Genomic DNA, 22,691 nt, shown 5'->3' with positions numbered 1-22,691 from the left:
ATTGCTTTTTGCCATTTTGTTGCAGAAAGTTTCAAATACACCCCAAAAGCACACCCCTGTGTGCCCCCACTCAGATTCAGCAGTGACCAAGTGTGGCCAGATCCCTTCCCTCTACTCCCATCCCTCACCCCCTTAGTCAGTCAGGTAACCAGGACATTTTAGGGTACATTTCCAAAATATTCAGCTAAAAACTGAACTTGAACAAATGACCGTTGTAGAAAAACAAACAAACAAACAAACAAACAAACAAACTGGAGAACAGAAACAAAGGAGAGATGAAATTCGAAGAGAGAGATGGACAAGGACATGGGGAGGAGAAAGGGCAAGTATCACGTGACTCCGCTAGCCATGGTGGGAGATTTGAGGCATTTGGGTCAAGCCCACCTCCCTGTCTTACTTCCTTCAGTTCAGGTCCTACTGTCCCTTTGAGCACAAGGTCGCAGGACCCTGAATTTTACGTAACAGTACTGAATCTCTCCCCTCACCATCATATTAACAAATGTATACCTGAGCATCCTTCTTAAAACTTAGTTTTTAATAACGACCCAAAACCAATCCATTAGAAAGTACATTGGAGCATTGGGAAACAATCCCTTAGCAGCATTTCTATGGAAATTCCCGCCCCACCTGCGGAGCACGTGCTCAGCGCTTACAAGTATCATCTGGCTCCATCTGACGCCAACCCTGCGGTGTCGGTAAGGTGTCTATTTTACAAATAGACAAATTGAGGCTCTCACTGGGAGCCCACAGTGGGGGCTGAATTTGAAGCCAGGTCTGGGGACTCTAGAAACCGCAGGCTTAATACCCAACAGCCCTTTGAAACCAGGTCCTAACTAGCCAGGTCCGCCTGGTGGCAGAGACTGGATCCTACACAAATGGAAGTGGCACGGCGTATCAGGGGAAGGTCCAGGCGGGGGCGGGTGTAGGGAGGAACGGGGCGTTGTGAGCTCTAACACCTTTATGGCACTGAGTCACGTGAAACCGGAACGCTAGGAGCACTCTGTGCCTTTAAGGCGGGAGCGGGGGGCGGGGCGTCGGGGCGGGACTGACGTGACTCCGGGTGGGAGTCGCGTACGCAGCACTTTGAGCCTTTAAGGTCCTCGGGAGGACGGGTCCGGGAAGCGGTCCCAGAAGGCTGATTCACTCCAGGCACTCTCCTCCCCTTTAAGGCGCGCGGCAGGGCGGGGCCCGGTGGCTGGCTCAAGGTGCGGTCCGCGTCCGCCGGCAGAAAAGCGGCTTAAAGGCGACGCGTGGAGCGATGGCGGCGGCCCCACGCGCGTGCAGGCGGCGCTGGCGGCTGCGCCCGGTGCTGCTGCTGCTGCTACTGCTGGCGCTGCCGCCCCCGGGCGGCCCGCCGGGCGCCGCCGCCTACTTCCCGGAGGAACGCTGGAGCCCCGAGTCGCCGCTGCAGGCGCCCCGAGTCCTCATAGCTCTGGTGGCGCGCAACGCGGCCCACGCGCTGCCCGCCACGCTGGGCGCACTCGAGCGGCTGCGGCACCCGCGGGAGCGCACGGCGCTGTGGTGAGCGCGGCACCCGCCTTCCCCGCGCCCGGCCTGCCTCCCCCATCCAGCCGGCTCCACCCCGCGCGTTGACTGCTGCCCTGGCACCGGGCGAGGCGGGCGGGACCCACGCGTGGCCCCTGCTTGTTTCCCTCTTCGGGCCGGCCAGACCCGCTGGCCCTCCGCTTGCTGTCCCTCCCTCCCGGTCTCTGCTCCGCCGCTGTGGTACTGACGGACCGTGCTCTGGCCTCTGGTCCAGCGGTTGGGGCAGATTCCGAACCACTGGTGCCCAGGCCAGGGCTGGGCTGCTCTGCCTGGGACGAACCCTCAAACCGCCTTCAGGGCACTCACAGCTCCAATTAGGGGAGCCTGGAGCCCCCACGGCCCACACTGCATTTCCACTAACAGGAAGTCTTTTCAGTTTCTGGGGCATTGAATCCTGAATCCAGCCAGAGTCGATCCCCTGCCCTCTAACCAGCGTGGGTGGGTGGGTGCGTGGGTTATGGGATCAGGTGGCCAAGGGTGGGGGAGTGGGCAGAGCTGTATCGCAACTCGTGATTTCCTGCCTCCTGCTTCGGTTTCCTCATCTGGAAAATGGGGGCATTAATATAACTCTGGTTGCCTTCCTCTCGGAAAATTAACCAGTTAATGCACTCAAGGCCTTGAGCCTGGGATCTCTAGCTTGGTGCTCGGTGACCAGAACTGTGGTTATGGTTATGTTGTCCTTACTAGTCATGGCTGCTCATGTTGGCAAGTTAATAAGAACTTATTGTGGACTCCTAAATGCCCCTTACTCCTCCATCCCAGATTCGCCAGCCTGGATAATGCAATCACACAGTTGGTGCTTAAGAAATGTTTGTTGAATTAACCAGTAAGCACAGGCCACTCTAAGGTGCTGTTGTTGATAGGAGACAGTCCAGGATGGTGGGGTGGCGGTAGATGATACAGAATTTTTTAAATTAAATCACCATATTTAGTCCTTAACGTGGTTATGAGATCCTGGGTGCTCAGTGTCTGCTGTATTTTTCCCAAAAAGCTTGTTTAATCCCTTCTGCAGCCCAGTGCAGTGGGTCCTGCCCTCATCTCTGTTTTAGATGAGGAAGCAGGCATGGAGGAGGGAAGCTTCTTGCTCAGGGCTGTATAAGCTGCTGGAAGGCAAGCTTCGGGGTGTGGAGCCCATGTTGCTTCACTGCTACCCGGGGCTGCCTCAGTCTCCCCAGCCTCACGCTGACTGCCCTGCTCTGCTTTGCAGGGTGGCCACAGACCACAACTCAGATAACACATCGGCTGTGCTGCGGGAATGGCTGGTGGCCGTGAAGAGTCTGTACCACTCTGTGGAGTGGCGACCAGCGGAGGAACCCAGGTGAGCTCCAGGTTCTGCCCTGACCCCCCTCCCCAAGTCAACTGGGCTGCGCCCCTATTCACACACCTTCCATGACTCCCCATTGTCCTGTGACAGAACCCCAGCCCTTCCTCCTCTGCCTCTCTGGCCAAACGCAGCTGTACGGGCTGGCCTTGGCTGCTCTGACCCGATCTCAGCTTCAGTGGGCCATAATCCTCCAGGTGGACCTTTGTCCCCACAGGTCTCTCCACCTAGAGTTCCCTCACTCCCTTGTCCTCCTGGTGGACGCCTACTGCTTTGTTCCCAGTCTCATTCTATGCATAGTTTCCTCATGAACCCCTGGGCAGTGCAGACCACTTGTTCCATTCAGCCTTTCCGGGTTTATTTCTTTACCTGTCTGCCTACACATTCCCTCCTCCAGGAAGCCCTCTCTGACCACTGCCCTCTGTGTTGCCATAGCGCTCCATCCTTTGCACATCACAACCGTCTCTCTCTGCAGGTCCTACCCGGATGAGGAGGGCCCCAAACACTGGTCTGACTCGCGCTACGAGCACATCATGAAGTTGCGCCAGGCAGCCTTGAAATCTGCCCGGGACATGTGGGCTGATTACATCCTGGTGAGTCTCTCAGCCAGCTACTCTGAGATCATGGGGGACATCTGGGTGGCCACCGAGGGAAGGGGGATCAGTGGGATGTGGAGATCATCCTTAAGCCCGTTTATAGAAGGAAACAGGCTCTGAGAGGGGGGAATGAGTTGTCCGATGTGCTACAGTTGGTTAGCGGAGGAGCTGGGATTCCATCCCTGGCCACCGGGGTTCTTAACATCAGGTGGTGTCCCCGACTGTCCCCTGGGGTTGCACCCTGGGGTTGTCTCCACTTTATCGCCACCTCTTCGCACCCCACAGTGACAGCCTCTGGGTGACAGCTGAGAAGCAGGAAGATGGGGTGGGGGTCTGGGGGCTGGTGGAGAGTCTAGGCTGCTGAGGCCTGACTTTCACTTCCTTCTCCTGGGCCAGCCATTGCCTCTGGAGGAAGGGACGGTTCAGGCTGGAACGCAGTAATGTGAAGGTACCTGCCCACAGGCCTGTGCGAGCTCCTTGAGTCCATCCCTTTGATCAGTCTGTGATCCCTTTCCCCGGTGTGGATGGGACTGGATGGCACCCGGGCTGCCAGGCCTGGCTCCCCTGATGCCCGCCCGACAGAGCCTGTGGTCGGAATGACAGACCCCGAGCTGTGGTCTCCACCTTCTTCCACCTGCCAGAGCCTGGGGATGCAGTGAGGATGCCCCGGGCTGAGCCCTGCCTTCCTAGTGTCCCAGGAAGGGGGGCCGTGGCCAGAAACCAAAACCGAGTGAGGAAGAACTGAGAGCAGCCCCTGTCGTGATTGTGGAAAGGAAAGGCGGTGGCTGGTGGATCAGTGTCTGGGGCTGCTGTGACAAAAGACTCCCCGCCCTGACGAGGGCTGGGGGGCGGGGCGGGGGGGGGGGACGGACTGCAAACAGCGGAAGTTCATTGTCTCCCAGTTCTGGAGGCCAGAAGTCTGAAGTTAAGGTGTCAGCCAGGCCCTGCCCCCTCCACTGGCTCTAGGGGAGGATCCTTCCTCACTTTTTCCAGCTCCTGGGCTTGTGGCCTGTGGCTGTGTCCCTCTGTTGTCTGCCTCTGTGGTCCCGTGGGCTTATCTCTCTGTCCCTCCTCCTCGTACCAGGTCATCAGTCATTGACTTTAGCTCAATTCCTGTGTGACCCCATCTTAACCTACATCCTAGTTACATCTGCAAAGACCTATTTCCAAATAAGAAAACAGTCGCAGGGTCCTGGGGGTCAGGACTTCAACCTTTTGGGGGGCCACCGTTCAATCCACAACAGATGGCACAGTCAGGGTGTAGTGACCAGTGAGCAGGATTGGGGGTGCTAGGGTTCTCTCTTAGGAGGGAACCCTAGCTGTGACCTGAAGGAACAAAGAAGCCAGTCTCGGGAAACTGGGGCCGAGGGAGCGGAGTAGTGTGCAAGCTTGAGGCCTTCAGGGACCGTTGAGGCCCCTGTGGGGGTGATGGAGGTGGTCCTGTAGTGGTGGGAGGGGGCCAGACTATGCAGACCGAGGCAGAGATTTGGTTTTTACATTGTGGGTAATGGGGAGCCATGAGGGTATATAAGCAGGGGAGAGTTGTGTTCTGATTTATGATTTTCAGAAGCTCGTGGCTGCTGCTGTAGGGAGCAGGGCCTGTTGGGGCTAGATGGGGAACAGCAGGAGGCCAGTGTGGAGCAGGGCTGTGAAAAAAGGCAAGTAGATTGAGGTTGCCTTCGTAGGCCAAGGGGACGAACCCTGCTCAGGGACTGGGTGTGAGGGGGCCGGGAGGACCCCGTGTGCCTGGCCTGAGCTCTGCAGAGAGGAGCAAGAATGGAACAAGGTCTTCCTTGGAGCCCTATGGGTTGATGCCTTATCAGACCATTTTATAGATGGGAAAATGGAGGCTTAGAGATGGAGGGGACATCGTGCTTGTTGGTAGAGTCTTAGAACCAGTGAGGCGCAGTGGTGGGACCGGAACCTTCTGGAACTGTCTAGCACAAGGCCACCTTATTTGCTTCCCTGGGTTTTGCTTTCAGGGTTTGAGCCTGGTTGGTTTTCACTTTTTTCCCTCTGCAAACTTGGGTGGAACTCTACATGTCGGTTCAAAACTCAAAGCAGCTTTTGACACACCAGTATCTTTTGGTAACTAGGGACTTTGGAAATCTATATTGGGGTGTGAAATCATTTGTCCAGTGTTTTAAAATTGTTATGAAAAGGACCTCTTTTTTCTTTTTTTAAAGACCTCTTTTTAAAAGAAAAAGCAAAAAAAAATGTTTAAAAAGGACCACTTTTTTTTTCTCTTTTTGTAAATGCACCGGGTGTTACTTATAAGAAAATATACAAGAAAAAATAAGAAACCTAGGGAATTAAAAAACAAGCAAACCTTGTAATCTTACCTCCCAGAGAGACTCCCTTTCTGGCTGGTTTCCGTATTTTCTAATTGACGTGCAATTCACATAACATAAAATTAACTGTTTCAAAGGGAACAACTCAGCGGCATTTAGTACATTCATTATGTCGTGCAACCACAACCTCTCTCTAGTTCCAGAACGTTTCCGTCACCCCAGAAGGATGCCCTGTCCCCAGGAGCAGTCTCTCACTCTCCCCCGCCCCTCCCCCAGGCTCTGGCAGCCACCAGTGTGCTTTCCGTGTCTGTAGATGTGCTTGTTCGGGACGTTTCTTATAAATGAATCATACGCTCTGTGGCCTTCTGTGTCGGGCTTCTCTCACTCAGCACAATGTTCTCAAGGTTCATCTGTTGTGGCGTGTGTCCGTGCTGTGTTCCTTGTTATGGCTGAATGATGTTCCATTGTATGGACAGACTATGTTCTGTTCATCCATTCTCCCGTTGACGGACACGTGGGTCATTTCCACTGTCTGGCTCTCGTGGCCGGTGCTTCTGTGAACGTGGGTGTGCAGGTGCCTGTTTCTAGTTGTCTCGGTGCATACCTAGGAGTGGACTCACTGAGTCATTAGGTAGTTCTCTGTGTAACTCTTGGAGGAACCGCCAGACCCTTCTGGCTGTTTTTATTGTGTATATATTCAAAGGTCACACAAACAAACGTTGGCAGGGGCCAGGCAGGGAACGGCCCCGCGGCTTGCCCCAAGGGGCAGCCACCTTCTGTCTCCAGCTGGGGGTTGCCATGTGGGAGTGCCACTCTGGAATTGCCAGGGAAGGCTGGGACTCTAGTTCTTGCTGTTGCGTGTGGCAAGTGATTTATAGGTTTTAAAAATCCTGTGTGGGTGGGTGCCTGGGTGGCTCAGTGGGTTAAAGCCTCTGCCTTTGGCTCAGGTCATGATCCCAGGGTCCTGGGATCGAGCCCCGCATCGGGCTCTCTGCCTACTTGTAATCTCTGTCTGTCAAATAAATAAATAAAATCTTAAAAAAAAAAAATCCTGTGTGGGGGACAGAAAGAAAGCCTATCTGTGGACCAGAGGCATTTAAAAACAAATCAATCAGGGGCACCTGGGTGGCTCAGTGGGTTGAGCCTCTGCCTTCGGCTCAGGTCATGGTCCCAGGGCCCTGGGATCCAGCCCCACATCGGGCTCTCTGCTCAGTGGGGAGCCTGCTTCCTCCTCTCTCTCTCTCTGCCTACCTGTGATCTCTATCTGTCAAACAAATAAATAAATAAATCTTTTAAACAAACAACAACAACAACAAGAAAAACAAATCAATCAGTCCTAAGAGTTCCATGATGCGTGGTGGCCTGGTGTCTTCATGTTCCCGTGGACAGGCACACCCTCGCCTGATCCTACTCTGTGGTGCAATTCCTAGCTGTCTGGGCTCACTCTGCAGTGGGATGGGGCCGGAACTTCTCTAGCCGGTTCGCCATGGCTAGACTCCTGCGTCGTTCCCCAGTTAGTGTGGTCAGCAGCACTGCAGTGAGCCTCCGGGTGGGGCTTCTTTGGGGAGTGTTGGTGACACATGGTTTTGGGGGGAACAGCAGGCACCTGCGCCCCGATGGTGACCCTTTTCCTGGGTTGGTGGATTTCATCCCATGCTGCACCAAGCAAGTTACCATCTTTTTTTTTTTTTTTAAGATTTTATTTATTTATTTGACAGACAGAGATCACAAATAGGCAGAGTCAGGCAGAGAGAGAGGAGGAAGCAGGCTCCCTACTGCGCAGAGAGCCCAAAGCAGGGCTCAATCCCAGGACCCTGAGACCATGACCTGAGCTGAAGGCAGAGGCTTTAACCCACTGAGCCACCCAGGCACCTCTAAGTTACCATTTTTTTATCCCAACATGTAAGGTGTTACAGGAAAACTAAGGGCTTCCGTAAAGACCGGATTTGTATACACTCTGTCAGCCCGTAATTCACATTGGACAGTAGTGCGCTCCTCCCTGCCAATCCCCGCGGAGCTGGCCTCTGCTCCTACCGTCCTACTCATGGACAGGGGCTGCCTTTTTGAGAATTTCCCATAAATGTTGCCACGTGTCCTTGCTGTCGAGTTGGATGTGTTCCCCTCCCCCCCGCCCCCAGCGCCACGTCTGGACCCCATTTGTGTTGCTTTGTGTGTTGTGGTCTGTCCCTTCTCTTGCTACAGAGTGTATTTCTTTATATGAGCATTACTGGGCTTGTCACCAGGGGCAGAGCCGGTGGTGGAGGAACGGGCTGGCTTCCAGGGCCCCATCTGCTACTCTAGGATCCCCAGACTGCCACCCCCTCCCCTCTAGGACGCTGGCCGCTGCCACCGCTGTTCAGAGCTGTGGGCCAGCCTGGGTCAGTCCCATGGGCCCTGCTGATTCTCTGCTGGGTGTTTTGCAGTTTGTGGACGCAGACAACCTGATCCTCAATCCGAACACACTAAGCCTCCTCATTGCTGAGAATAAGACGGTGGTGGCCCCCATGCTGGATTCGCGGGCTGCATACTCCAACTTCTGGTGCGGGATGACCTCCCAGGTGAGGGGGCTGCTGGGGGATGGTGGGGGCCAGGAATGGTGGGCGCAAGCGATTGGGAATTGTGGCTGGAGCCTAACTTCCCATACCACCTCATGGTAGGCCCTTTACAACACCATTGTGGTAATCCTTAACTAGCTCCTTGATGGAAGGTCTATGATTGTGCCCTCTCCTCCCCATTCCCTTCCCAGTCACTGAGGCAGAGACAGAAACGCAGGGAGAGAGGACTTGACTTGCCCGAGATCACACAGCTAGGAAGCCATGGTGCCAGGTAGGACTTCAGGCACAGCTTGATCCAGGTGTTCAAACAACTTTCCCATCTTCCTCCATCTTTTGGGTGGCTTCATTGTCAGACTCCTGGAGCACAATCCTAGCACCATCCAGCCAAAGTCCACTTTGGGCCTTGTCCAGTCTCCTCCTACACCTGAGCCAATTTCCGAAGCCAGGAAAATGCCAGGTTCTGATTGACTGATCCTGGGTCTGTAGTCCCACCCCAGCGTTGAGGCTGGGATTGCAGGCAACACCAGGAGGAGTGAAAGGGTAGGTGCTGGAGTGGGGGGCATGCCAGAGCCAGGACCTCCTCCTGTCTCCTCCTGTCTTTTTAATTGATGTGTAATTCACATAATAGGAAACTCACCCTATTAAAGTGAACATTTCAGTAGTTTCTATTTTAAAAAATATGTCATGGAAATCTAAATATTACCCTCTAACAATTCCAGTTTGTAAAGGTATGATGAAGAGAGAACAACTTCAGATGGTTAAAACTTGTTTTTAAAAAGATTTCGCCCCATGTTTCTTGAAGTCCTACTTCTGATGTTCAGTCCTGTGTAAATCAAGGAATCGCAAATATCTGGTCCCTTTCTCAGCTTCCTCATTTCCTGCAAGTGCTGCCTTTCTGATCTGAAGTGTTGAGCTAGGTCTGCAGGTGGGCACACAGCTGCGGCCCTTCCCTCCTCGGCCCCTACCCTACTGCCTGTGGCTCTGGGTGTGGGGGACAAGCCCTGACCACCCCCGGAATTCTGGACTCGGGGAAAGCCCACCACAGCCAGAGGCTGGCATCTGGGTCCTGCTCTCTAAGTGTTCCATCCCCCCCATAGAGCTGCACCCTCCCCCCCACAGGGCTACTACAAACGTACCCCCGCCTACATCCCCATTCGCAAGCGGGACCGCCGGGGCTGCTTTGCTGTTCCCATGGTGCACTCCACCTTCCTCATTGACCTGCGGAAGGCAGCGTCCAGGAACTTGGCGTTCTACCCTCCTCACCCTGACTACACCTGGTCCTTTGACGACATCATCGTTTTTGCCTTCTCCTGCAAGCAAGCAGGTGAGCCCACAGAAGGTTCCCAGAAACTAGAACTGCAGGGTACAGTGATTGTTTCAGGTGTGGCTGCATCCAGGTGTTCAGGTGATGCCCCCAGTACTCCCTTTCTTCCAGCCCCCGCTTCGCCCGGTCACTTCGCTTCTCTTATCTTTAAGATCTCTTTATTGGAGGTTATTTTCACCTTAATAGTCTCCTGTGTTCTCCCAGTTTTCTGTAGTTGAGCATAATTATTCGCTAATTATACAGTTAGGGAGGAAACATTTTAAAAAAAAAGAACACAGCCATAGCTGGCCTCTCATTTTTTTTTTAAACCGTGGTTCGGCGAACAATGGCCCATGGCCCAAATCTGGCCCACCATCTGTTTTCCTGTAGCCATAAGCCAAGTATGTCTTGGGTTCCTGGACCTAATTCTATCTTGAGAGTGTGTGTTGGTGGGGGCGACTTCCCCACACCAACAAGCCATTGTCTCTGTAAGACAAGCAGGGTATCCTCCAATTCAACTCACTTCTGACAGTCTTTCCAGGGATAGTGTCAGATCGCACAGGTTGGGGGGTGCTCAGTCGGACAACACTGTCCGCCACCCCAACTTCAGATGCTGGCCATAAACCCACATGCTTCTGAGGAACTGGCCATAAACCTGCGGCTCCCAAGACACTCTCCTTGAGGTCTGTTACTTTGTAAGAGCAGCTCACAGAATTCAGGAACCCCATTTACTCGCCAGATGCCTCAGTTTAGTCTAAAAGGCTCTAACTCAGGAGTAGCCCTGGAGAAGAGATGGGGTATGTGGGCTGTGTGCGGTCCGGGGGAAGGGGCGCAGAGCTTCCTTTCCCCCTCCAGGCTCCAGTACATTACTCTCCCCACACCCCACGTGTTCACCAATTCCATCCTTTTGGGTTTTTATGGAGGCTTCTTTACGTAGACGTGATTAATTGGATCATTGGCTCTCAGCAATCCAACCTCTAGCTCCCCTCCCTTCCCCAGAGACCGGAGGGGTAGGACTGAAAGTTCCAGCCCTCTGTTCATGGCTGATTCCCCTTGGCAACCAGTGTGTGTGTTGGGGGAGGGAGGTTCCTCTTTAAGTGCTTTCCAAAAGTCACTTACTAATGTGAGAGACACCTCTAAGCTCTCAACATTTAGGGAATTCCAAGGATTTGGGGAACTGAGCCCGGACCTGTGGACGAAGACCAAATATATACGCCAAATCTGTATTTGGTCATCTGAACAGGAAAAAAAAAATGATAAGAAGACATTTGTGACATCTGAAGATCGTATAAGATTCGAATCTCAGTGCCTATAAAGTTTCATCAGCACGAGCCACGCCCATTCACTGAAGCCTCATTTCTGGCTGCTGCTGCGTTCCAGCTGCAACTGAGTCATTGAGATAGAACCGTCTGGCCCATAAGTGTAAATATTGACCATCTGGCCCTTTTCAGAAAAAGTTAACCAGTTCAAGTGGAATCATTTTTCATTGGGTTTTTCCCTTAAAAAAGAAAAGATATGCATAAAACCTTAAACCACCCAAAAAGGACAAATGCAGATGGAGGTGCTGTTGCTTCTGTCTGGGTCAGCCGCGTCTCCTTTTCCTGCCTCACTGGGCCTCTGCGCTGCCCTCCCTGGGGTTGTGCGGTTGGCCGTGTCTTGGAACCCTGCGGGGGATCATGGCAGTGGCTGTGCGAGGCACTCGTGAACAGCTCTGGAGTTCTTCCCAGGCCGGCCTGGCAGCTGGGGAGCTGAGGAGTCCCCGCCGGGTGCGGGAACAGGGGGGCCCTGTTGAGGTTCTAGGCTCACCCTCAGTGGTGCGTCTGGTTTCTGGGAGCTGCTGTTGCCTCGTACCATTTTTCACTTTGCATTGTTGTTCCCTCGGCCGCAGAGGTCCAGATGTACGTCTGCAACAAGGAGGAGTACGGCTTCCTGCCTGTGCCGCTGCGGTCACACAGCACCCTCCAGGATGAGGCCGAGAGCTTCATGCACGTGCAGCTGGAGGTCATGGGTGAGTCCCCAAACACGGAGGGCTGAGTCACCTCCCTTTCTCTACCACCTTGCCTCTGTCCCATCTGTTGCGTGCCAGTCCCTTGGCTGGGAGCGGGGGACTCGGCACGAACAAGGTGGATGGTTGTCCCTGGTCTTGGAAGCTGTGTGCAGCATCCTGAGAGCAGTCAGGATGGGCTCCCGGGAAGAGGGGCATGAAGATGCGTGGCGGGTAGGAGTTAGCCCGGAAGAGAATTACAACTGGAGGGAACAGCACGGGCAAAGGCCAGGAGGCTGGAGGGGACTTGAGCTCAGAGAACAGCCAAGATTGACGGGACAGAAATAAAGGCGGCGAGCTGGGCAGAGCTGACAGGCAGGGCCAGCACAGGGGCCTTTGACACCAAGCTGAGGAACAGAGCTTTTGCCCAAAGGGAGCTGGGAGCTATAGAGGGTGTGAGAGCAGAAGGGGCATGGCAGTGTCTGGGGCTCCACCATTGCAAGCTGTGTCCTCCTCCATGCCGCTGCCAAACCCAGACCCAGCGTTATTTAATACTTACCTTAAGCAGACACTTTTCTCCCCCACTTGAATACATTTAAAAAAGAAAACTAGGAATTTTAAAAAAGATTTTATTTATTTATTTGACAGACAGTGAGAGGGAACACAGCAGGGGGAGACACAGAGGGAGAGAGAGAAGCAGGCTTCCTGCTGAGCAAGGAGCCTGACCTGGGGCTCGATCCCAGGACCCTGGGATCATGACCCGAGCCGAAGGTGTGCTCTTAAAGATTTTTTTTTTTTTTTTTTTTTTGACAGAGAGAGATCACAAGTAGGCAGAGAGGCAGGCAGAGAGAGAGAGGAGGAAGCAGGCTCCCCGCTGAGCAGAGAGCCCGATGCGGGACTTGATCCCAGGACTCTGAGATCATGACCCGAGCCGAAGGCAGCGGCTTAACCCACTGAGCCACCCAGGCGCCCCCCGAAGGTGTACTCTTAATGACTGAGCCACCCGGGTGCCCCGGAAGCTAGGTACTTGTACTAGAGTTGCAAGCTTGTGCCTTTCTAATATATATATATATACAAATAAATCCATGAACTCGTCAACTAGCCATCCCTCTAGTGGGCCCCTGAGATGGGACAAGCACAAAGGGCTGAGCTGCCACCAAGGTTGTTTGAGGAGGGGGCTCCTGTTCCTGCTGGGGTTCTCCAGAGACCCCAGACAGTGTCTCTTGTGAGGGCCTCGCCCAGTGCTGGCCCCGCACATCCCCCAGAAGGCCTCTGAGGCAGCGTGGCCTTTCCTCCCACTGCACAGACAGGGAGGAACCCTGCTCCTTTAACCTTTCCCACGGTTAAACCTCTCTCTGGAAAGTTCTAAGACACCCCCCCCCGGTGGCTGAAGATGGAATGGCACCCTGCCCTCTGTTTTGGGGGGGACATTAGGTACTTTGAGGTGACACCTGTAGGTTGCATGGTCACCAGGGTGAAGACCCTTGTAGTACCTGAGCGTTTGTCACACACAGATGCCCAGGCCTGGTCCAGCAGCCCCACCAGGCCACACTCACAGAGGGAGGGTCTCTGGCGTCGCCAGCTCCAGCCGGTGACTGGCCTCTGAAAAATGTCTCACAGGCTGCCAGAGTTTTCCTACTTGATTTTATTATTTTTTTAATGTTATTTTTATTTATGTATTAATACATTTTATTTTTATTATTTCTCATTTTTTGAGAGCGAGGGAGAAAGCAGGCATGAGAGCAGGGGCGGCATGGAGGGAGAGGGAGAGAGAGAATCTTACACTGTCTCCACAGCTAGCCCGGCCCGACGCAGGGCTCTCATGAGAACATGACCTGAGCCAAAATCAGGTGTCAGATGCTCCACCAACTGAGCCACCCAGGCTCAGTTAGAAAGTATTAGAACCTGACATCACCAGAGGAGTGAATATTTTCCTATGTCTCGAGGGCCAGAGCAAAGCCTACGAAACAGACAGAAGGAGGGTCTGGGGGTTTCAGATATTTGTGTAAATCCTTCCTTCCAGTCTGAGTGAAGACTGTATTTTTCTCTCCATCCCTGTGTGGGGATGTGATCTCCATCCCAGACTGTGCATGTGATTTTTCATGCGTTCAAAAGTCTGTCCAGTGATGAAATTTCAGACTTGCAGGAAGGCTCAGTGACGTCCCTGGGGCTGGGGGGTCCTGCCGCCTGCTCCCTTCCCCCCAACCCCACTCGTGGACAGTGGAGTATCTTTCCCCATCGCCTGGGAACCCATGCTCTTACACTCAGGGTGTATTACAAGCAAAAGGATGCAGGTTACAACTGGCAAAGGGAAGGGGTGTCTGGGTGGCAACCCAGAGAGTTCTATGCATGAACTTCCGGGTGTCCCCCATCTGTGGATTCGTGTGGACAGCTTCCAGTTTTCCCAGCACCCTGTATGGCCACGCATATGGTGTACTACTGTCTAGGGATGCTCCCTAAACCTCAGGGTCCAGGCTTTTTACTGGGGCTCACTCACACGGACCTGGCTGACTGCCTCTCTAGCCCCTACAGGGGGTGAGCTGATTCCACGTGGCCCAAGACCCCTCCCCTAAATCACACTGTTGGCATAGACCACCCAGTGTGGCCCGAGAGCCCAGGCAAACAAAGATGGTTCTGTCAGGCAGAATGTTCAGAGGGCTTCCACCTCTCAGGTGCTGGGGACAAAGGCCAGATGCCTTCTTGGGTAGGTTTGATTTTTCACCCCCACAATGGGTCTGGAGGCGTTTGGTTTTTGTAATCACTGTGCTGTGACTTTTCTGGAAAGGCTGCATTGCTTTGCTCCTTCTGGATGCCTGTTGTGGACAGTGAGGAGCTCCCCCTGCCGCACAGGCAGCCTTGTTACCCTCCGCACCCCGCAGTGGAGGGGCAGAAGCTCAGAAGGAGAAGGGAAAAGGCATCCGGAGTTTGAACTGGGTGCTCACATCTCAGCATCTTGTTCTCCAGCTCCAGCTCCCCCAAGAGGGCGGGGGCAGGGGGGGGGCAGAGCTGTGAAGAGCCCAGGGCAGGAGGAAACCCCGGGATGTGGTGTTCTGGGGGGTCCGGGTTGGCTTTGGGCCGCGCCCCAGCCTGTCCCAGACAGAGGGGCTTGTGTCTCTCCCTTGGGCTCCCACGGGGCCTTTATATTCTCCATGGAGCAGATGGCGCACTCACCTTCAGGCTGGGCTCCTCTGGGCCAGCCCCTCCAGCCTCCTGTCCACCAGTGGTGCTGATCCTTCTGAAGGAAGCTGCCAGGGTTTTGCCAAGACAAAGCCCTGGAGATGTGGTCTGAGCGCTGCTGACAGCAGCTGGCATATTGGGGGCGGGGCTCATGGCCACTCTGAAATTCTTGCCATACTTTGGCTTATAGACATGCCACTCCGGTCCCACGGTCACATTCTGCAAGTGTATCTCTGTGGTCTCCCCTCTGCGTATGTGGTTGGATCCAAGTTGCCCATTTTGATAAGGACCCCAGTCAGTATTTTCACTTGGTTGTCTCTGTAAAGACCTTATTTCCAAATAAGATCACATTCTGAGGTACTGGGGGTTAAGATTCCATCCTGTTGGGGAGGACACGATTCAACCCATAATGTGCATCATTTCATGGCATCTCCTGAAACCTCTGGGAGGAGGAGGAGATTTTTGTTTTTTTAAGATTTTTATTTATTTGTCAGAGAGAGAGCAGAAGCACGGAGAGCTACAGGCAGAATAGGCAGAGCAGGCAGAGGGAGAAGCAGGCTCCCTTTCGAGCAAGGAGCCCGATGTGGGACTCGATCCCAGGACCCTTGCATCATGACCTGAGCCAAAGGCAGACTCTCAACTGACTAAGCCACGCAGGCATCCTGAGGAGGAGGTTTTTAAAATTGGAGTCCTGGGGCACCTGGGTGGCTCAGTCAATTGAGCATCAGACCTTGGTTTCAGTTCAGGTCATGATCTCAGGGTCCTGAAATTGAGTCCCATGTTGGGAATCCGTGCTCTGTAGGGTGTCTGCTTGAGATTCTCTCTCTCCCTCTGTCCCTCACCACCACCACCCCCATTCAAGCACACTTTCTCTCTCTCAAATAAATAAATCCTCAATAAAATAAAATTGGAGTCTCTTTTTATAGATGAAGAAAGCCAAGGCCCCAGTAGGTCAAGGTCACACAGTTTGCCATCATTTTTTGGTTCATTCTCTGAGCAATTATTGAGTGCCTGCTGTGTACCAAGCTTTGGGCACTGGGGACTCAGTGTGAGTGGACAGACGTGGTGTCTGTCCTGCAGTGCTTGGGGCAGACAGATAGAAAGCCAGGGAGGTGGGCTCACAGATTTGGGGTTTGATGATGGAAGGCCAGATGCTGTGGGAGCCAGGAGGAGGTACCCTGCTCCAGCTCAAGAGGGCATCTTAGCTGAGAACTCAGGAGAAGGAGGGGAGGAAGGAAGGTGTTTCATGCGGAGGCCCAGCATGTACACAGGTCCTGAGGTAGGAGGGAGTACATCTGGGGGCAGTGCCAATAGCCAGAGTGAGTCGGTGCTACATCGTCAATGATTCCAGGCTAAGGAGCTTAGGGGGACGGGGGTCCCAGAGGGGCTGGGGAAAGGAAGGGACACTGGAGGCTGGAGCGCCTCCCCAGGTGATCCCACTGACACCCTGGATTCTGCCTGCCTCACAGTAAAGCACCCACCGGCGGAGCCCTCCAGGTTCATCTCCGTGCCCCCCAAGACGCCTGACAAGATGGGCTTCGACGAGGTGAGCCAGGCTTACCCCAGCGGGTGGGGGCGGGGCGGAGGCAGGGGCCAGGCCTGGAGGGTCCGACGGGAGCTCTGGGCCGCAGGTCTTCATGATCAACCTGAAGCGGCGGCAGGACCGGCGGGAGCGCATGCTGCGGGCCCTGCAGGCACAGGAGATCGAGTGCCGGCTGGTGGAGGCTGTGGACGGCAAGTGCGTCCCGAGTCCCGCCCGGGGGTGGGGGGGGTGGGGGGGGCTTGTGGCTGGTGGAGCGGGTGGGCAGGGCACCTGGGTGTAGATGGCTCCCAGGCCTGCACTGTCACATACGTCTTACTCTGACCCCCTCTTTCCCGTCCCCACCTCCAGGGCCATGAACACCAGCCAGGTGGAGGCGCTGGGCATCCAGATGCTGCCCGGCTACCGGGACCCCTACCACGGGCGGCCCCTTACCAAGGGCGAGCTGGGCTGCTTCCTCAGCCACTACAACATCTGGAAGGAGGTAGGTTTGGCGGGGGAGGGCAGGGCTGCGCTCAGGCTTCTGGCCACCTAGGGAGGGACTCGCTGCAGGCGCCCCCTGCAGGCTTTTGGAATTTCAGCATGACACGGGCCTCGGTTCCCAGAAGCCTCCACCAGGATGTCAGGGCAGCCTGGATGGGCAGCTGCTATCCTTCCGTCGTTGTGCAGATGGGGAAGCAGATGAGGGAGGCAGGGATGTGTCCAGCTTCCATAGAAGGTGGGGTCTCAGACCCAGGACCTCTAAGTGAGGCCCCTTCTCCCCCCGCTGCTGCCACAGGTCTTTGGAGCCTGGACTCGGTGCTCAGCACTTACCAGTAGAAATGACAGCCACGGGGACAGTCAGCAACGCTAACCCCACACCGGGGTCTTGTCAGCCCCTCTCAGAGGCTGAGATTCAAACATGGAGCCACCGGGCAGGGGGCCAGACGGGGTGTCCGGGCGTTTGAGGTGATGGTTCCTCTCTTCCTCAGTGAGATTCGTCATGGAGGGCAAGGGGCCGAGATTCCTGTATCCAGGCGGCCTGATCTGGGTTCAAGCCAAGCCCTGCCTCACAGAGGGGTGAGCTCTGTGAGTGAGGGTGCCCTGTTCTTGAAGATGACAGTCACCCTCCTCAGTCTTGAGGCTTCTCAAGTGCCTTTGGGGACACCCATGCACCTGCTGTGCATCTGGCCTGGTGCTGGGAGCGGGACAGCCACCAAGACAGATGCGGGTCCTGGCAGGGGGCTCACGGCCCTGGGAGATGGGGACTCTGATGGCAAACCACAGTAATCTAAGTGTGACGCACCCACACGAGGACGAATTGTCCTCAGCTGACAGCTGTGGCCAGTGGTCAGAGAGGACCTCCTAGGTGACCTCTGAGCCCAGGCCTTAAGGCTGGGGGCCAGCCTGCCGCCGTGCTGCGGCGCGGGGGGAGCATTCTGCATCAGCATTGGCACAGGTACAGGCCCTGGGGTGGGAAGGAGCAGTCAGGCCAAGGGCAAGGCCAGGGCCCCTGTCGCCAAGTGTGCAAGGAGCTGATGGCCAAGAGGTCTATCCAGACGACGGTGAGGAAGGCTTGTGTTTGCTTCTCTCCTGTGGCCCCAGGGCCTTGAAGCGGAGCTGGTTTCTGGGTCAGGTCTGTCCTTGGTCCCCGTCTGATGTGGGCAGGGCATCCTCCCTCAGGTTGTGGACCGAGGGCTGCGGAAGTCACTTGTCTTCGAGGATGACCTGCGCTTTGAGATCTTCTTCAAGAGACGCCTGCTCAACCTCATGCGGGACGTGGAGCGGGAGGGTCTGGACTGGGACCTCATGTGAGCTTGGGCCCCTGGGTGGCACTGGGGTGGGTCCGGGACTTGGGGGCTCGGTTTGGAGTGGGTGGAGCTGCAGTCTGGACTCGGGAAGTAAGGCCTAGAGCCTGGAGGTCTGAGGGCCTTTGCAGGGTAATAGGCCGCACCAACTCTCAGGGGTGTGGCGGGAGGGGACTCAGGTGTAGCCTGTGGTCCCTGGATCCAGAGAGCACTCAGGGTTTAGACTAAGGCCTGGGGGGTAGGGCCTGTGGCCTGTGAAGATGACCTGGAAATCTAGGGACCTGGCCTGTGGGGAGGGGGCTCGAGAGGGCTTGGAGGCTTGAGGAGTTGTAGAGGGGATGGGGTTTGCCTGAGATTTGAGGTGGAAGCCTGTGCTCAGGGCTGAAGATCTTGGGCTGTGGGGTGGGGTGGGTGTGGTCAGGGTTGGAGCTGTGTCCAGAAGCTGGGGGCGTGTCTGAGTGTGGGGGCGTGGCCAGGAAGCCTGGGTCTTAGACCAGCAGTAGGTCTGATGTGGCCAGCGTATTTCTGGACAGTCCTTTGGAATCTCCCCTAGGTGAGTTGGTTTGTCCCCCCGGGCCCACGGTATACAGGGCCCTGATGCAGGTGCTGGGCCCCAGACTGGACTGTGCTAGTCAGAGGACTAGGAGCGATACCCCTTCCTCCCCAGCCATTCACCACATTCCCGCACGTTGCCCAGCTGCCCCACAGCCTTCTGAACTTAGAACAGCTTCCCTCCTAGCCCCAGTCCTTCCCGTGGTTCAACCTCAGAGTGTCCAGGACGTCTTCCCCTTCTGAGCTCCAGATCCTCCCATGGCTCCCTAGTACCCTTGGGAAAAACACAGTCTCCTCCCTGCACGTCCCAGATCCCTGAGGTCCTCCGTGGTCCGGCAGCCACCCCTGCCTCCTGGCTGCTCCCCCAAACACGCCCAGCCCGCTTGCACCCCAGGGCCTGACGGAGGCTCACCAGACCTCAGACTCGCTCCGTTAGCATTCTCTGCGGGGGCGAAGAGGGTGACAGGACCCTGACTCTGCACCCGCAGCTACGTGGGCCGGAAGCGGATGCAGGTGGAGCACCCGGAGAAGGCCGTGCCCCGCGTGAGGAACCTGGTGGAAGCAGATTACTCCTACTGGACGCTGGCCTACGTGATCTCCCTGCAGGGCGCCCGCAAGCTTCTGGCCGCCCAGCCGCTCTCCAAGATGCTGCCTGTCGACGAGTTCCTGCCGGTCATGTTTGACAAGCACCCAGTGTGAGAGGGGCGGGCCGAGGGGCGGGCCTGAGTCGGTGGGCGGAGTGGACCCTGTCCTGTGGCTTTCCCTCCACCCACTCTTTCCTAGGTGCCTGCACCCCTCCCGCCCCGCCCACACCCCCCTCGGTCGGCCAGGACTCCCCACCCATGGCGGCCCCCCTTTCTTCCCCCACCAGGTCCGAGTACAAGGCCCACTTCTCGCCCCGCAACCTGCGCGCCTTCTCGGTGGAGCCCCTGCTCGTCTACCCCACGCACTACACGGGGGACGATGGCTATGTGAGCGACACGGAGACCTCGGTGGTGTGGAACAACGAGCACGTGAAGACCGACTGGGACCGCGCCAAGTCCCAGAAGATGCGGGAGCAGCAGGCCCTGAGCCGCGAGGCCAAGAACTCTGACGTGCTGCAGTCGCCGCTGGACAGCGCGGCCCGCGACGAGCTCTGAGCGCGGGGGGCCGAGCTGCCGAAGCCGGCCTCACCGGCACAGCCCGACCCCCGGTAGGCCGCGGAGGGCTCTCCCCTCGAGGCAGTGTGCAGCTGGCTTGGCTCGGCTCTGGCTCAGCAATCACGTGCATGCAGGCAGCTTTAATGGAGTGCCTACTGTATGCCGGGAATGGGGCTTGGCACTAGGGCATCAGAAGAGAGCCAGACCTCGTTCCTGTCTTCAGGTGCCAAACACTTGGAAGTCCTCATCGGGTTCCAGGCTTCCGCGTTTGGCGGTGGATGGGGCATAATTATTCCTTCAGCTAGTGACCGTTTGGTCCATCAAGCTTTTGTTAATCCCGCCCCCCCCCACCCCAAGAATCAGCACTAGTGATACACAGTCATTGTTTTAATGCATTGAAATATTTATTGAAAGCCTGCTGTATGTCGGGCACCAACCATTCTGGGCTCTGGGAATACCGGGATAAACAAGATACTTTCATTCATTTCTCTGAATACCAATGAAGCACCCACCATGTGCCTGGTACTTGGAACACAAAGACAAGTTCTTATTAACTGAGAGCATTTATTGAGTGCCTGCTGTGTGCTGGGAACTGAGCTTGGTGCCGGGGTGAAAATCAACAAGGTGCTTTTCACTCTTCTATTGGCTTCTTCCACACACGTGTAGAGGGCGCCCCCTGGGGGCCAGCATTAGCGAAACCAAACAGCACAGCCTGTGCTGGGTCAGGACATTAAGACGACCCTCCTGCGTGCAGGGCCACCCAAATGAACAAGATGAATCTTATTTCTCCTTGCAGCAGGCGTTGATGGAGCGCCTACTGTGTACCAGACCTCGTGGACTCCCCGTGAGACTGGAGAATTGTTGGCTGAGAGTTTGATCCCTGCCTGCCCACCCCCCGCCCCCAGCCTGGTCACCCAAGCTGTGTGCAGACAAAATCCCCCCCACCACCACCCAGGAGGGAGGGTGGCTCTCCCCTCACCAGGGACAGCCGCGGGTCCTAGCAACCACACAGCCACGCCAGGCTTCCCTGGACCCAGCCCCCCTGGCGGGGGCAAGGGATAAAACAGGGGCTGGGTCTCCTGTGCTCACCCCCGCTCCTGTTTTGACTTGTCATCCCCTCTGCTTGACCTTCCTGTCCTGCGTCTCAGGCGTGGGCTCTGCCCGCTCCATGGTGTTCCTGCGTTCAAGCCTTTGGTGGGCTTGTGTGTTTGGGGCCCTGCAGGGGTTCGGCTGCACCAGGGTACTGCCCGGGGCCTGGGCCGGTGCTGCCCGGCTTGGGCTGGGGGACTTGCTGTGCCTCCGGCCGGGAATGAATGTCCGAGCCGGCCAGCAGTGCTTTGCTCTCTTGGGGACATCTGCTCACTGGGTCGGGTCCTGGATAACTTGCTTATTTTTTTATTAAACGTTGCTGGTTGGTTTTCACATCAGTGTTTGCTTTTCTTGGTCCACTGCGTTGCTCACCACCAACACAGGCTCACACTTCCCACACCCTCCAACTGCCTGGCCAAGACATGGGAGAAGGTGACGGCCAGCCAGGCGCTGGAGGGAAGCCCACTGGTGGAGGGAGTGTGGGGTGAGGGTGGTGTGAGCCCCGTTTCCGGCCTACCCGCCCCATAAAACCTCCCTGAAATAGCCCAGGGACAGATGACCCACCCCGCGCCAACTGCAGGATCGTCTCTGGTCACAGGAGGAGAGACGCTGTCATGTTCTGGGGTCTCCAGAAATCACACCCCTAAGATGAGGATTTGATTTGTCCCAGACGTGACCCCAGGAAGCCACGATGCGGGTGGGGACGTGAGACAAGGAGGGAAGGAGCCCTGAAGGAGGCCCCCAAGAGCAATTGAGTCTGGGCTGCTGGGGGCCGCGGGAGAGAGCAGGGAGCATGCGCCTCTGAGGGGTCCCGCCCCAGGGGCGATGGAGGCGGGGCACTTAGCCACACCCAGCTCTTCGTCAAATACTGGAAGGCTCTCTAGATCCTTCAGCCCTCGGAGCATGTGGGTGCATACCCAAGCCTTTTACAAAATAACATAGACAGCGTGTGATCCTTGTGGAAGAATTAAAACAGACAGCTAAACAAACTGAAAAAGTCCAGTTAAATCCTATATCCTCAGAGAAGATAACAATGAACATTTTGGTGAAAAAAACCTTCCAGCCTCACCCATGTGCAGGGTGCAAATATACATGCATATTCAAAAAGAGGATCATGTTCCATATACGGATTCGATTCCCCCCCACCCCCCGCCCGACTGTACACATTTTTATTCCATAAACATGGGATCCATTGGCACCTGGTTTTTCAGCAATTTTCTTTTTTAAATTTAACAACATATTGTGAACGTTCTAATCAGGGCAGACTCCTATGAATTTCTCATGGATTGTCACATACAATGTTCAGCGATGGTGACAGACTGCCATTTACGTGGCCGTTCTGACCCCAGACAGTCACCGCCCGACTGAGAGCCGTGCTACATGTCCCATCCTTCCTGCTGGAGTTATTTCCGTTGGGTGAATCGATGCAGGTGAAAATGCTGGATTCACGTGTGTGCAGGGCTCATTGCATGCGGCTACCGTATTTACCCTTCTTACCGTATTGACCCTCTTTGCTCGATCTTGTCTGTTCGTGTGTTTACAGAGGGGGATGATGCCAGTGTATTAACCTCCCATAGAACGTTGGAGTCATTTCTCATGTGTTCCAGTTATGTGGGACGTTTCTAAATCTTATTTTAACCCAGTAAATGTCACCTGGGGTGTTTTTGTTCCTCGAAACATCGGGTGACATTTGGAGACGTTTGTGGTTGTGGTGACTGGGGGTGGTGCTATTAGAATGGGGATGGTGCTATTAGAATGCAGGGATGCCCCTGCATGTGCACAAGGGCATAGGGCAATCCCCTGACAAAGACT

The 22,691-nt window shown here is 55.5% G+C and overlaps 1 protein-coding gene across 2 annotated transcripts; it reads left to right on the top strand.

Moving 5' to 3' along the window:
* The first annotated feature begins 1,021 nt into the window (after positions 1–1,021).
* Positions 1,022–21,212, top strand: COLGALT1 (collagen beta(1-O)galactosyltransferase 1). Of its 2 annotated transcripts, XR_014305253.1 has the most exons (13): positions 1,022–1,521; positions 2,753–2,863; positions 3,342–3,459; positions 8,177–8,311; positions 9,428–9,632; positions 11,500–11,619; positions 16,242–16,318; positions 16,404–16,510; positions 16,664–16,796; positions 17,975–18,102; positions 19,140–19,346; positions 19,523–19,843; positions 20,587–21,212. XR_014305253.1 is itself a non-coding variant. In XM_082709522.1 (12 exons), exons 1-12 carry the CDS (start codon positions 1,259–1,261, stop codon positions 19,788–19,790), a joined length of 1,872 nt encoding a protein of 623 aa, XP_082565648.1. In that variant the 5' UTR covers positions 1,022–1,258; the 3' UTR covers positions 19,791–21,212. The 2 variants fall into 2 exon arrangements, 1 of the variants encoding a protein (XP_082565648.1); XM_082709522.1 differs by having other exon boundaries at positions 19,523–21,212.
* Positions 21,213–22,691: the final 1,479 nt, after the last annotated feature.

This window comes from Mustela nivalis (assembly GCF_964662115.1).
Source record: "Mustela nivalis genome assembly, chromosome: 1".
Taxonomy (NCBI): Eukaryota; Metazoa; Chordata; class Mammalia; order Carnivora; family Mustelidae; genus Mustela; species Mustela nivalis.
The sequence above is the reverse complement of the archived record's forward strand: the minus strand, read 5'-3'. Positions and strand labels throughout refer to the sequence as shown.

Coding starts and splice junctions, on each gene's coding strand:
- COLGALT1 (XM_082709522.1), top strand. CDS start 1,259: ATGGCGGCGGCCCCACGCGCGTGCAGGCGGCGCTGGCGGCTGCGCCCG. Junction 16,511..16,663: donor GTGGAGGCTGTGGACGGCAA/GTGCGTCCCGAG, acceptor CCCCACCTCCAG/GGCCATGAACACCAGCCAGG. Junction 16,797..17,974: donor ACTACAACATCTGGAAGGAG/GTAGGTTTGGCG, acceptor ATCCTCCCTCAG/GTTGTGGACCGAGGGCTGCG.